The sequence below is a fragment of the Physella acuta genome, unplaced genomic scaffold (genome assembly GCF_028476545.2).
Source record: "Physella acuta isolate Inbredline_101_S28 unplaced genomic scaffold, ASM2847654v3 ptg000402l, whole genome shotgun sequence".
NCBI classification, from domain to species: Eukaryota; Metazoa; Mollusca; class Gastropoda; family Physidae; genus Physella; species Physella acuta.
This window is the reverse complement of record NW_026731921.1, coordinates 186009-201896: the sequence shown is the minus strand read 5'-3', so window position 1 is coordinate 201896 and position 15888 is coordinate 186009. Positions and strand designations below refer to the sequence as shown.

Sequence of the window (15888 nt, the reverse complement as noted above, 5' to 3'; positions counted from 1 at the left end):
TTAAATTGTAGCTAAATATAATTTAGAAATAAACTTTAGTGTGTTTATGTTACGAAAGTGAGCGACAAATACGAAAATAGCTGTGATGTGGACAAGCTGACCATTATAGTCTCACATCCTCATGGCTGTTCTAAGCAGGTGTCTATAGGTCACTGGGTGGACAGGCAGGTGGTTGGGAGGGAAGGAGCGACCAGGTACACGTACACAACGTGTACCTGTCCAGGTAGCAGCGGGGCTGTGGTCTACAGATTGGGGTGTCACTGGACCAGGTACACGTACACAACGTGTACCTGTCCAGGTAGCAGCGGGGCTGTGGTCTACAGACTGGGGTGTCACTGGCCCCAACATCCACATTGTGGAACCAACTCTAAAGGATTAAATTACATGGATGATTAATTGTTTGCAAACATTGAGTCTAAGTATTGTTATATCTAAACATTGATACTAATCTTGTAATCAGATAAAGTAAATACATTATTTTTGAGTTGCTGTTAATATTAGCATATTTTCTGCTCTGTCTGTTCAATGTTAGGTCTATTTCTTGTACCAAGTGTTTTCGAATTGAGAAAAATCATGTGTAATCTTAATAAGTGTTCTACTATAACAGGGGTCTCCAAACTTTTCAGTCCGAGGGCCACATTAACCATTTAATTTTAATTCGGGGGCCAGTTTCTTCCAGGTATGTCTTTGATTTTTCTGGGTATAGTTCCTCAGCCATCACCAACAAGAATTTTTTTCCGTGGACAAAAAGATCTCCGCGGACCGGATGAGAGGACATCGCATGCGGCCCGCGGGCCGTAGTTTGGAGACCCCTGTACTATAATATACAGATCTACTGAAAATTTTCTTTTTTAGTGTGTATATGTATCTTTATTTCGTTTTAATATGTATATATTTATTATACCCCTGCCTCAAATGAGTTCTCCAAGGAGTGATGCGGAAGGGTTGGCTCTGTATGGCTACATTTCAATATTGTGTTATGTTTTTGTAATTCAAGGTATGTTCTAAACAAGAAAAATAAACCCGGAGTGATCTCCCATAAACTTTCTTAGATATTCTTATATAACACTACGGGGGAAGGCAATTAGGGATATAGACAATATTTTAAATCTATTTTTAATTACATAAACTTTTTAAAATAGAATAGAATCTCTAACAAAAAAAGAATTGCGCACCAAGTAAACGCCAAACAATATATGTATAGTAGTACGGAATATTATTTAAAAATTATAAATTTACATGTGTTTTTTTTTGAGAAATTGTAAAAAGCGTAGATTACTACTTCCGGTCATCGGAAATTACTCAAAATTTGATAGAAGGCAGATAATTAGATATGTTACTTAAATTTGAAATTACGTTTATCTATCTACAACAGTACTCAAGTTATAGGCTTTTGAAAAATTTAAAGTAGAATAAGTTCAATTTCTGCTTACTGGAAATCTCTGAAAAGTTGACACAGAACTACAAATTTAATATAATACTTATATATGAAATTTGATCAACCTAGCTGTAACGGCACTCAAGTTATCGTGTCCACAGACACACATACACACATATACTTATACACACACATAAACATACGGATAAGATTGCAAAACAATGTTTTTCCGACTTAGGGAGGTGTAAAACGTCGAGGTTCGGAAAAATCTCGATTTAATTTTTTTGCACGATTACAATACTTTCTCTATAGGTCTACTTCGTATAAGAGAAAGAAAAAACGTGGGGGGGGGGGGGGGCGGTCGAAACATTTGAAATCAAATGCTTACCTTATTAACCTATTTCATGTATGGACTTCCGCTAAATGTTAACAAAACAATGGACAGGCTTAACTAATTTAGGGCTTGAAATATGTTTTTAGCAATACAGTGATACTACAGGTTGCACATATTTATCAATTTCTTCCGGGGATTTTGAGTTTCCATTATAACCTGTAATATTTTAGGTAATAATTGTTGCTACACAACGAACTGCATTATTAGGTAACATTTAACGAACGTCAAACACATATTAGCTGAAAGATAAGTGCTGAGTTAGATATTATGTTTGACACTGAAAACAAATCCACAGCTACCGTGGTTTTCTTCTAACATATCATGATTGTTTTGTTCTGTTTCGGGCGGTTAATCATCTAGTAGGACAGTTAAAAAGTAGTTCTTATCACTTGATACTGTCTCATATATTCATATATAACAGCAGGAGTTATATCGGATTTGTAGGTCAGTTTGTGATCATTATATTGTCCAAACTATTATATAGTTTTTAATAAAATATTACTTTAAAAAGTAAAAATATATCTAAGTATGTTGAAATATATAAATCTATTCTCCCTGAAGATCGACCAATGTTCTAATTTAGAAAATAATTTGTATAAAATAAATTGCTTGTAAAATTGAAGGAAACAGAAACACAATAAGTTGAGATCCAAAGTCACTATTTATTCCATATTAAAAAATTATGACCGATTCATTTCTCCATTCTATTTCAATTCCTACTTATACAGTTTGAATAGTCGATATCTACGTGTCATGAGCAGTGGCGGAACTAGAAATCAAAGGCTCCCCCGCAAAGAAAAAAACTAGGGCCCCCTATATATATATATATATATATATATATATATATATATATATATATATATATATATATATATATATATATATATGTTTTTTTTGGTCGGAACTGGGCCCCTAAACGTCATGGGCCCCCCCGCATTGCGGGGTCTGGCGGTATGGTAGTACCGCCCCTGGTCATGAGACATGCCAGATATCAAATTTAATATTTGCAGGGAGAAGGGTGTAAAACTTGATCTCCTTGAATTAAACATTATGCTAAAAATAGAAACGTGCACTGATTGTGTTGTGATTTTAAGGTGTTTAAAAGGTTCAAGTTACTGTGTGGTTAAAATGGTGCTAGGTTTACATCGGCAACTAATAGAGACGTACGTCGTAGGTGTGGCCTAAAAGACTGTCAGAAAGTAGAAGAAAATTGTAAAAGCACAATAATTTAAGAACAAAACATTCAAGTGAAAAAGCCACGATAGTAATTAACTAATTAAAGAAATACAAAAAATTAATTATTCTTGGAACGACTAATCTGGCATTTACACATTCATTTAATGTTTAAAATTATTTCTCTAAGCGTCCGATCTATTCAGAAATTACACGTTCATCAACATTACTCATTAACAAAAATCTTAATTGTAATTTCAACGTGAGCTTCTGATCACGTGGTATCACATGATAAGTCACATGCCAGTGTTTCTTCCAGACTTTCTTTCTCCTGGGGGGGGGGGTCACTTGAAATTTTCAGGGGGTGGATTAAAATTTCCGGGGGGGGGGGGGGGGGGCAGTCACTGCTGTTAAAGTATATATTTTCTATATAAATTCCGTTTCGTAGGAGGGGGGCGGTAGAATTTCTTCGGGGGGGGGGGGGGGGGGGTGGGGGCTAGAAGAAACTCTGATTCGGTATAAATAGAGCGTGACTTCTTCAGGAAGTTTTAACATAGGGCGAACATTGCTGTGTACACGGCCCACATTTAACTGTACACCAAGTATAGTAAGAGCTCTAATAAAGGTCAGTCTACTACATATTAACCAGCAATTAAAAAAAAACTTTTAGATAGTCTAAAATATAATAGTTTTTAAACTGATTATATATATATATATATATATATATATATATATATATATATATATATATATATATATATATATATATATATATATATATATATATATATATATATACTAGCGTACCCGTCACCGCGCGTTGCCGGGGGCCTAGAAGAAGGGTTTCATCCATACGTTACCAATCCTATATTCTTAGACGCGTAACCTTGTTTTATAAAAGTGAGATATTTAAATGTAAACAATGCCTGCGCTCGGATCATAAATATCGGCACACGTGTTTACCTACGCTACCGCATGAAAACCTTGCGTGTACATTAATCTCTCACCGAAATAATCAGGTAGAACACACTTCGGTGACCACCCATGTGTCAGGGACGTAGAGGGGCACTCTCAAGAGCACACCCCCCCCCCCTCGAATACACTACCGCATAGGCGCCACGTACGGCCCCTGGCTCCTTAAAACTAACAGGCGCCATCGTGCCAAATAGCATCCTGTTAACAATGAAGCAGAATTCGTCATTCGCAAAAGTGACACAAATTAACAGGATTATTTTCTTTAGCACGTAAAAAACTATTTGCAGAACCATACCAGGTAGTGTTCTAATCAACAAGTCTCATGGCTATCGGATGAAATGTTTTGTTTAAAGAACCCTTTCCTGGAGTGTTCTAAGGGACTCACCAATGTCTCATGGCTATCGGAAGAACGGTGTCAAACCAAAATCGACTTTTATTTTTATATACTGTACATAGAGAAAAATCGCACCCGCCCGTGGCGCCGCCCTTGCGAAATTATGTATGATTTTTACAGAACCCTTCCCCCAGAGTGTTATAATGAACTCACCAAAGTTTGATGAACGGTGTCATTGCAATTTACTTTTATTATTTTTATATACCGTATATAGATAAAAATCGCACCCTCCCGTGGCGCCGCCTTTGCGAAATTAAAAATGATTTTTTTACAGAACACTTTGCTAGAGTGTTCTAATCAACTCCCCAAAGTTTGACGGCGATTGGATGAACAGTGTGAATCTGCAATGGACTCTTATTTTTTTATATACCGTATATAGAGAGAAAATAAATCGCGCCCTACCGGGGCGCCACCCCTGCGAATTTGAATTTTTTTTTTCCGCAAAAACCTCCCCAGGTATATTCTTAACAACTTCCCAAAGTTCGACGGCGATGTGATAAGAGGTGTGGTAATGCATAAAAGACACACACACACCCACATACATTGCTTTATATATATATATATATATATATATATATATATATATATATATATATATATATATATATATATATATATATATATATATATAAAGCTCAATTCTGCATGTAAAAATACATATGTTTGTCGTTGACATACTTCGATGGATTTAAGTGTTAGATAACTAAAGTCCTTATGGTCTAAATTTATGAGTTAAAAAATTAATATTGAAAGTTTTGGGAAATAATTTTCATTTATCAAACTGAAAGTAATAATTTTCGGCATGTTCATTAAACACAAAAATTCTAATTATGTCTTTATTTAGTCCTTAGCACTTACTTGCCTTTGATAAATTAGGAAAACACAATTACTTCCCTTTATAAAAGCATTGCATTAGTGGAAAAGAATTTACTTTTTATTACTTTGTTTTGGTGTTGGGAAAAAAATAATTACATAATTAGCGGGGATTGATCAAGTGCAAATGTGGTATTTTACGGATAAGCTTGGGGTATTATAATTGTTCATTAAATTGAAACAGGCGCGTTCGTTTAAGTGAGTGCAAAAGACAATGAATAAGTTGGGGTACTATAGTCGTTCATTAAGCTAAAACAGGTGATTCCGCCCCGGGCGTTTATGTTCGCGTTAGTGTTTTCTTTGTGTTTAGGTGGGTTTGCGTTAGTGGTTGCGTTTTCATTTGGTTCGTTTTTGTTCTTTCTTTTTTCGTTTTTGTTTGTGTTTTTTTTTGGGTTTGTATTTGTGTTTTTGGTTGGTTTTGAGTTTGGATTTGGTTTGTTTTCGTTTGCTTTTTCGTTGTTTTTTTGTGTTGGTAATTGTGTTTGTGGTTGTGGTTGGGTTTGTTGTTAGGTTTTTGTTTTCGTTTGCTTTTTTGTTTGTTTTTACTTTGTGTTTGTATTGGTGTTTGTGGTTGTGGTTGGGTTTGTTGTTAGGTTTTTGTTTTCGTTTGTATTTGTAATTGTGTTAGCGTTATGTTTGCGTTTTGTTGTTTTGGTTTTGGTTGGTTGTGGTTCGGGTGGGCAATGCCGGGTTTATGATGATTATTAAACACACAGGTAATGGTCTTTAACAGGAAGGTTTTTCACAGAAGCCAGAGCAGGGCCTGGCCGGGATATATATGTATATATATATATATATATATATATATATATATATATATATATATATATATATATATATATATATATATATATATTATAATTTAACTCATTTAACTATTTATTAATACGAAATAAAGAGAATTCAGCTTAAGGTTTTAGACTTAGTCTCCGCCTTGCCTTTCAGATTTTAACAATGTTTACTCATGTTAGACACATGCACATTTATAAGGTTTCTTTAGACGACTCGGGATCAGTGGCGTAGGCAGGGGGGTTAGGGGGGTCAAACCCCCCCCCATAGACCACTCGGTATATAGAAAAAGTAGGAGGGGGGTGCAAATCGAAAGTTTGAGGGGGGGGGGGGTGTAAATCGAAAGTTTGAGGGGGGAGGGTGCAAAACGAAAGTTTGAGGGGGGGGGGGGGGATGCAAATCGAAAGTTTGTCCACGGGTAAAAATTGGACCCCCCCCCCCCTCCCTTGAGACGATCCTGGCTATGCCACTGCTCGGGATCCCTTGGAAAACGGTCTGTCCGCTGCACTGAATAACACAAACCAATGTCCCATGACGCCTATGTCATACTTTATAACGAATCCGTGTTTTTAGTGAGTCGTTATTGCAGATATTTAGCTTGAAATTGTAAAAAAAATTTTATGGAAAAGACGTTGTATTGTATTACCCAGAAGTGAATTGGTTTCCCCAACCCTCCTTTTTTCCTTTTTTTCATTGGCTGCTAAAAATACTACATGACTCAAATTGTGCTTTTGAAAAAGTATTTTTAGATTAAATGAAATGTGCTTGTTATTTTCAAAATGTAAAAAAAAAACAACCCATTTGCTATCTGAAAAACAATTGGTAAGGTTGTTTAACGGAACTTTACATAATTTACCATTTTTTAATATATTTTAAAAACTTCAATTATAATATGAAGTTTACTTGAATTGCGTACAATTATATTATTAGCTACAGTGAAGGCGTAGTGATGTTAAAACAAGAACTAATATTATAAGACCTAAAAATATTTTTTTCTAGACATACTTAAATCTGTTCGTGTTAGTTACATATATAACAATTCTGCATTCGATATGGAAAATCAATTTTAGCGCTCATTATTACTACTCTGCATTTGACGTTCATAAATAAACACACACACACACACACACACACACACACACACACACATATATATATATATATATATATATATATATATATATATATATATATATATATATATATATATATATATATATATATATATACAGGGGTCATCAATAAATGACGTCACACTTTTTAAAACGATTTTTACCTCCCCCCTCCCCCTCCTCTCCGTCACACATCGTCACAAAAAACCAGACCCCCCTAAAATTACGTCACACTTCAGACTAACCCCACCCCCCACCCCCCTCAAAATGTCAGTTGAATTTTTCTTAAAACATTGATATTTTTCCAAAATCTAGTCAGAACTATGTCAACATAGAGTCTTTTGATTAATTCCTATTACAATTTATTAAAACTATTTTGTAAAACGCGAAATAACTGCCAAAACTCGTTTTCGGACATTGTTTTTTTATAATGCAAAAGTGTGACGCCACACTATCTGAACCCTTCCCCCCACTCCCCCCCCCCCCACATGTCTGACGTCATTTATGGACGACCTCATATATTAGTATATATATATATATATATATATATATATATATATATATATATATATATATATATATATGTATTTTTATATACAGTATTTGTGTATTTGCTAGGGTAATTTTAATTTAATTTGTTACCTCGGTATAATATAAATATATCTATCACTGAAGATTGTTGCATGGACACTAAACGAAAACCTAGACTCAGTGATGGCAACATAAGGTATACTCCACACAATAGTTTTCGCTAATTAAAATCTTCTGTAACACCCATTATAACTAACCCAAACTCAAGCATTATGAGTATCAACAACAGAACTTTTTGCCCATTCAAGTTAAGTTAGCAATTTTTTTTTTACCGCAAACCATATCTAAACTCAAATAACGCTTCAAATACGAAATAAATTTTAAAAAACTTCAATCACCATAAATATTTTGTGAATTATACGCACACAATTAATGCGTTCTAACCTAACCTAACCTAACCTAACCTAACCTAACCTAACCTAACCTAACCTAACCTAACCTAACCTAACCTAACCTAACCTAACCTAACCTAACCTAACCTAACCTAACCTAACCTAACCTAACCTAACCTAACCTAACCTAACCTAACCTAACCTAACCTAACCAAACCTTACCTAACCTAACCTAACCTAACCTAACCTAACCTAACCTAACCTAACCTAACCTAACCTAACCTAACCTAACCTAACCTAACCTAACCTAACCTGACCTAACCTGACCTAACCTGACCTAACCTGACCTAACCTGACCTAATCTGACCTAACCTGACCTGACCTGACCTGATCTGACCTGACCTGACCTGATCTGACCTGACCTGACCTGACCTAACCTAACCTGACCTAACCTAACCTAACCTAACCTAACCTAACCTAACCTAACCTAACCTAACCTAACCTAACCTAACCTAACCTAACCTAACCTAACCTAACCTAACCTAACCTAACCTAACCTAACCTAACCTAACCTAACCTAACCTAACCTAACCTAACCTAACCTAACCTAACCTAACCTAACCTAACCTAACCTAACCTAACCTAACCTAACCTAACCTAACCTAACCTAACCTAACCTAACCTAACCTGACCTGACCTGACCTGACCTGACCTGACCTGACCTGACCTGACCTGACCTGACCTGACCTGACCTGACCTGACCTGACCTGACCTGACCTGACCTGACCTTATATTAATATTCACGTAAAAGTACTCGTACAGTATGCCTAAAGGTACTTGTACTAGTAATATTAAAAAATAAATAAAGTGTGATTGATCTCCCTCACACGTTCTAGAATATTCTTATATAAAACTATGGGTGATAGTAACTCGAAATATAGACATGATTTTTTTACCCATTTTTAATTACTAACACTTTTTAAAATATAATAGAATCTCGTGTAAAAAAAGAATTACATTCATAAGAACGGCAAACAATATTTGTATAAATGTGCGGAATATTAGTACTGTATAAATTAATATGCGTTTTTTTTAAAGTCGGAAATAGCATCAATAACTACTTCCTTTCAACGGAAATTACTCGAAATTTATAAGAAGGCATAGAATAAGATCTTTTAATATTCTGTTATATTCGTTTATCGAAACAGTACTTAAGTTATAGGCTTTCGAAAATAAAAGTAGAATAAGTTCCACTTCCGGTTATCGGAAATCGCCGAAAATTTGATACAGAACTACACATTTGATATAATACTTATATATGAAAATTTATTAACCTAGCTGAAACGGTACTCAAGTTATCGTGTTCACATACAAATACACACATACACATACACACATACATACGGACGAAATTGCAAAAATATGTTTTTCCGAATTAGGAGAAGGGGGGGGGGTGTTAAACGTCAAGATTTGTGAAAATCTCAATTTCGAATTTTGCACGACTCCAAAATTTTCGCTATACTTCATATACGAGAAATTAAAATGAATGCTTCTTCATCCATGTAATTCTGACATGTTTAATCTATATCTGGCTATACGTTTTTATCCCCTACTTTCTTAGATTGTGTTCGTCTCTTATTTCGCTTATTGTGACAACTGTTGTCTTGGTCTACACTATCGTTCGTTTTGGAAAGGTAGGCTACATTTTCTTTTGTAACAGTAACTCTTAAATATAGAATAATATTTTTTTTACATTTATCGTCATGTCGCTTAATATTCTCAGCTCCCGTTACCGACATCACAAGATCTGTTGTTGATTTCCAGCAATCAATCAAAACTTGAGCATGACACAAGTAAGACACATTTCAAAATATCAGTACTAATTAAAATGTAAATTTTATATTTTCTTAGTCGTTTAGGTGAGCAGTTTTTCTATCTCTAATGTTGATCTACTCGTTATTAACGAAGATTAATTTAACAATGTTATTGGCCAATTTAACAATGTTTAAGTATAACTTATGTTTCTTATATTACTTAACAAATAATACCATCCACAGAAATAATAAGACACATCATCAGATAATTCAAAATTTTTTGCCTTGTTAATGCTTATTGAGTCTCACGAATGACGAAATGGCATACAGCTTAGCGACTATTTATATAAAGATAAATAAATAAATAAATAAATAAATAAATATATATATATATATATATATATATATATATATATATATATATATATATATATATATATATATATATATATATATATATATACTATAACTACATATATACTCTTGCCAGGGACCTGCTCGAGATATATACTTATATGCGTGTGTGTAATACATTTTGTAACCCTATAAAATTGTCATTCAATAGTAAAATGTTTGAATAATATTTGTATAACTATAAAGCATCAAGTCCCACCAAGCTAAAGTTTCCTGTATCTGCCCATGCTCGTCTCTTTCCTTCCGTCAGATATCCTGGCACTGAAAACAGTGAAGGTGACTAAATAAAATTCTTATATAAACATTTTCTTAATACAAAATTTCGTAACAGATACTGAGTATTAAATGTATTACAATAATTTTTAGACGCTATATGATGTACACAATGTTGAGGTAAAATGATACTATTATAGATTTTAATTATTTGTTACAAACTGTATAATTTTTAATAAACTGCAACAGACCCCATCTTTAACCCAACAAGCCACTCTATCCTTGAGTTAAACGAACAAGCAACAGACAACATCCACCAACACGCTACAGGCGTCAACATCACACGGGAGGGGATCAAGATTATAATAGCAGGTGTGTGATGTGATTTATCTGGTTTGTGTTTGTATTAAAGATTAACGTAAAAAAAAACTTTGAACATATTTTGTATTTCTTTGTGTAGGGGTGTACTACATCTACAGTAACGTTAACTTTAAACCTAACTCCACCCGTTATTCTGCAGACTTTCATTATCAGGTAAGTCTTTGTAATAGAATTTTGTGCGTGGCCTTACTTTCTTTAATTTGTATAGGATAACATGTCTCTACATACAAAACTATATGTTAAAAACACAATAACTATTATGTGAACACCATTTTGTGATGTATGAACATCTGTTTGAAACGAAAATGTATTATTTTTTATTATACATTTTTAACTTAATTTGTTCCCCAGACGTGGTTCCAGTACATCAGCAGACGATCAGCCACCAGCCCAGTTTTATCTGGCGTCTTATTGAGAACTGTTCACACCTGTTGTAGTAATTGTACAGGTAGTCAGGAGACGGCATACACAGGTGAGATCTGTTTTCTCTGCATCTTTAGATAGGTGTGTAGCTGGCATTCTACTACGATAGAGGAAAATGCATGAATTGTGTTCAATATTTAACCGCTAGACGTAAATAAACAACACATAAACTGAGTTAAAGCTAGTTAAAATATACTCAATGTTAAATGCTTTCCCACCATAAACAGTACTAGGTGATTCAATAGGTTCCTTTGGCTACAACCAATGATGTATTTATGATGAAACAACGAAGCTTGACAATAGAAATACTTTGAATCTCAGGTGGTGTGTTTTACCTGCAGGCAGGGGACGTTATCCAAATTAGTGTCTCGGGTCAAGGTCTCCTCGACTTTGGAAATGAAATGACCTGCCTCGGCCTTTATTTGTTGCATTGTTGAATACCGTTTTTAGGTAGGTTTTGACGACAGCATGTCTTGATTTGTATATCTCTCGTCATATGTTATGCTACATGACAAAAAGTCAACTTTTTACTGTTGAGCCACAACGGTAAAGTTTGTTGGTAAAAGTACCAGGAATTATATATATATATATATATATATATATTTATATATATATATATATATATATATATAACCTGACGAATGTTATAACTCATTGCTATCAAGCTTTAACTGACGTTAGCTTGCTATGGTTATGTGAATAGACCAACGTCACTTTTCTTTAACATTTGTATTAATCGTTTCATTACGTCCGTGTTGCGTGCTTGACATTAAATTGAAAGAAGGAAATAAATTGCATCTAAAGTTTCTGTAGTATTATTACACGGAAGGGAGCCGCTATACTGGGTTCCTATTCAATATTCGCCATAGGGGAATTCTTTAGGGTTTTAGATCAAATAGTATGGTCCAATGGTTTCGCGGGCCAGATGAAAAGGTTTTATTTGTAAAGGCCATAGAAACACTTAAATGTCAACTTTTATTACAGTCTAAGTATGAGTCACTTATGCTATAGAAATTACTGGGCGTTAACTTTTTAAGTAAGAAATTTAGCCTAGTTGAATTTATATATGCGAATGATTTGTTGACATTAAAGGGTGTACTGCATCAAAAAAAGCAAATATGTATATATGAGGTGTTCTTGAAAACGTAAGATTTAAATTTGAAATGCAAATGTTTATGGCATATTCTTTCAAGTGATCTGCATTTTTAAATTCTGAAATGTCTACACTTTTGCCAAGTGTCTGTCTAAATCCTAATACCATGGCATTGAACTTCAGTTGTTTTATAATCTGACAGAAGAAATATTGAGCTAACACGTTTAGAGAGACTGATATGAAAACAATGTCAGCAGCTGTTGATACGATGACAACTAAATTAGCCAGTGACAACCTATCAAGGCAGTTTTCAGGTAACTATGTTGTAAAACAGGAAAGTCTCGGGTTCGGATTCCGAGCTCTGGTCTGTAAGTCGCACCTGAGTCCACCCAGCTCTAATGGGTACCGGACTCAACATAGACGACCAGACATAATGATGAACACACTATCTCTTCTGTGGTCATTTAAACATATTAACTCTACTTCACCTGTCTCATGTGTTTTGTGCACGAATGGGAACAGAAGAAGATGATGTAGTAAAACAAACATTCTAGCATATCACCACGTAATAGCTGATTGGTTTCCATAATTTGAAAGACTGTGTGAGCAAACGTCAAACAAAAGGACGGGTTTACATACAATAATGATATTTACCTGTACAGGTACATACAATAATGATATTTACCTGTACAGGTACATACAATAATGATATTTACCTATACAGGTACATACAATAATGATATTTACCTATACAGGTACATACAATAATGATATTTACCTATACAGGTACATACAATAATGATATTTACCTATACAGGTACATACAATAATGATATTTACCTATACAGGTACATACAATAATGATATTTACCTATACAGGTACATACAATAATATTTACCTATACAGGTACATACAATAATGATATTTACCTATACAGGTGCACATGAAGTACAAGAATGTTTTCAAGGTCAAGGAGAAGCAGATTTACACACACATCTACGTAACTGTACGAAAAACCCTGACCACTTACAGTTTATACCTGTAAATGAGTTAACTATCGACAATTTTCCGACTGGCTGCCATGACAACGACCTGTATAACTTTACCAAAGCTCAGGCTGACCTAACAGTCAGAATAGCCGTTAAGTTCACCAGTCCAGACAGACCAGAGTTTGTACCAGGCACTAAAGATCCATATCCTTGCTACAACACCAGGGGACAGAACTCACTGAGGACAGGGACGGGGAAAGTGGAGCGTTTTGTAAAGTGTACAGGAACATGTCCATGTCCTGAATGTGAAGTTTTCCTCACACCCAGCCAAGTGTGGTGGAAGATTGGTGTACTGACAGCCAGACATGTGTTGTTTGATGAGAGTGAGGTGAGACAGTCCAGCTGTAGGTTGTGGTTTGATGAGGAGAACTGCCCAGTGGTCAAGATTTATGGGTTACAAGCTGGGGCTCTGTCAGACTTAGAAGAAGACTGGTGTAGGTTTAATTGTGTAACAGATGACGCTGAGACAGCCAATAAACTGGGGGAGATGATCGAGCGGTTTAATCTTCTAGGAGAAATGTTAAAGGACACCTACAAGAACCGTAGTAATGTGGACAAGCTGACCATTATAGTGTCACATCCTCATGGATGTTCTAAGCAGGTCTCTGTAGGTCACTGGGTACACAGACGTGAACCAGGGGGACACGACACATGTTACACGTACACAACCTGCACCTGCCCAGGTAGCAGCGGGGCTCTGGTCTACAGGCTGGGGTGTGATATATCTTCCAGCCATCTTCACTGTGGTGCCAACGCTGGAGGCAGCAGTTACAGTGGCGTGGAATGGGAGTTCGGCCTCTAGTTGATCGTACCTCTCTAGAATGTTCTACCATCTACACTATAATCTTGTTCCCACTCTAGAATGTTCTACCATCTACACTATCATGCTGTTCCCTCTCTAGAATGTTCTACCATCTACATTATCATCTCGTACCTCTCTAGAATGTTCTACCATCTACACTATAATCTTGTTCCCACTCTAGAATGTTCTACCATCTACACTATCATGCTGTTCCCTCTCTAGAATGTTCTACCATCTACATTATCATCTCGTACCTCTCTAGAATGTTCTACCATCTACACTATAATCTTGTTCCCACTCTAGAATGTTCTACCATCTACACTATCATGCTGTTCCCTCTCTAGAATGTTCTACCATCTACACTATCATCTTGTTCCCTCTCGAGAATGTTCTACCATCTACACTATAATCTTGTTCCCTCTCGAGAATGTTCTACCATCTACACTATCATCTTGTTCCCTCTCGAGAATGTTCCTAGTATCTAGATTATCATCTCATACAAAATCGTCATTGAGAAATCATCTCATCTACACGACAAAGTCAACTGTGTTACATCACTAAAATAAATGTACCGATCCTTGCGAAAACAAGTCAAGTGAATGATATAAACCTGCATTATGACAAAAACGTGTTGCTATTTGTATATAAGAAATGTTTCTACATGTATTTGTTTGTTTATGTGTCAACGAAAAACATTTAAATCTTTTTAACATAGTACAGTCTTTATTGAAACATATTACAATTTTTATTGGAAATATAGTTTTTAAATGAAACTTTAGCTATAAACTTGACAATGGTTTTTAGTCATGTAACTATTGTAAATAAAACGTGTAAAGTACTGAAAAAAAAATTCATAAAAAAAAAACTTTTTAATAACAAGCTTTTATGTAATAATGCACTAAAAAGTAGAAAATAACTTACACAATACTATTTAAATCATTGGAAATATAGTTTTTAAAAAAAAACTATGCCGTTCACTTGGTGCGCAAATCTTTATTGCTACGAGATACTATTTTATTTTTTAAAGTTTAAGTAATCAAAAGTGATTAAAAACCATGTCTATATCCAGAATTGCCATCCCCGTAGTCTTATATAAGATTATTCAAGAAATTTTAGGGGAGATCACTCCCGCTTTAATTAGTAATGTTTTCTTGATGTAATGAAATTATAAAGAAGCTAAAAACCTGCCATTTAAGTTCCAACACGGTATGCTCTTAACACTTATATCCATGTTTAAAACTAAATTAACAAAGACCGTTTTTTCAGTTAGCCTTTAATTGCCAGCAGCTTGTTGTTAAATATACATTACACCAATCCAGAGGCGTAGCGATCCTTCCCGGCGCCCGGCGACAAACTTTCGATTCGCACCCCCCCCTCTCAAGCTTTAGATTTGCACCCCCTAAAAACTTTCGATTTGCACCCCCACACCCCCCTTCGCTACGCCTCTGCACCAATCGGTATCTATTTCAATGCTGCAATAGGTTAACACACCACAACATTAGGTAATATCGGGAATTCCTCGAATTAGTCTCTTCCTGAACACATCAAGTAAATATAGCTCGAGTTAGACCTACTTGGTGACAGTCTATTTATAGCATCTAGACCATCTCATTATTTTATTTTCTAGCAGTAAGTTTTTAAACATTACATAACAGATTACTCGTTGTTTATTTCTGCCCTCCGGTTA

General features: G+C 35.0%; 1 protein-coding gene across 3 annotated transcripts; it reads left to right on the top strand.

The window, feature by feature from the left end:
- The first annotated feature begins 3507 nt into the window (after window positions 1-3507).
- LOC131942348 (uncharacterized) lies at window positions 3508-14817 on the top strand. 3 transcript variants are annotated; one of them, XM_059302170.1, is made up of 11 exons: window positions 3508-3570; window positions 7756-7815; window positions 9633-9705; window positions 9795-9864; window positions 10426-10515; window positions 10702-10824; window positions 10913-10986; window positions 11185-11305; window positions 11578-11706; window positions 12552-12663; window positions 13288-14817. In XM_059302170.1, the coding sequence occupies exons 2-9, from the start codon at window positions 7772-7774 to the stop codon at window positions 11691-11693; spliced, it is 711 nt and encodes a 236-aa protein (XP_059158153.1). In that variant the 5' UTR covers window positions 3508-3570; window positions 7756-7771; the 3' UTR covers window positions 11694-11706; window positions 12552-12663; window positions 13288-14817. The 3 variants fall into 3 exon arrangements, with proteins under 3 accessions (XP_059158153.1, XP_059158154.1, XP_059158152.1); XM_059302171.1 differs by having other exon boundaries at window positions 3511-3570; window positions 7764-7815; XM_059302169.1 differs by lacking the exons at window positions 3508-3570; window positions 7756-7815; window positions 9633-9705; ... (3 more) ...; window positions 10913-10986; window positions 11185-11305 and having other exon boundaries at window positions 11686-11706.
- Window positions 14818-15888: the final 1071 nt, after the last annotated feature.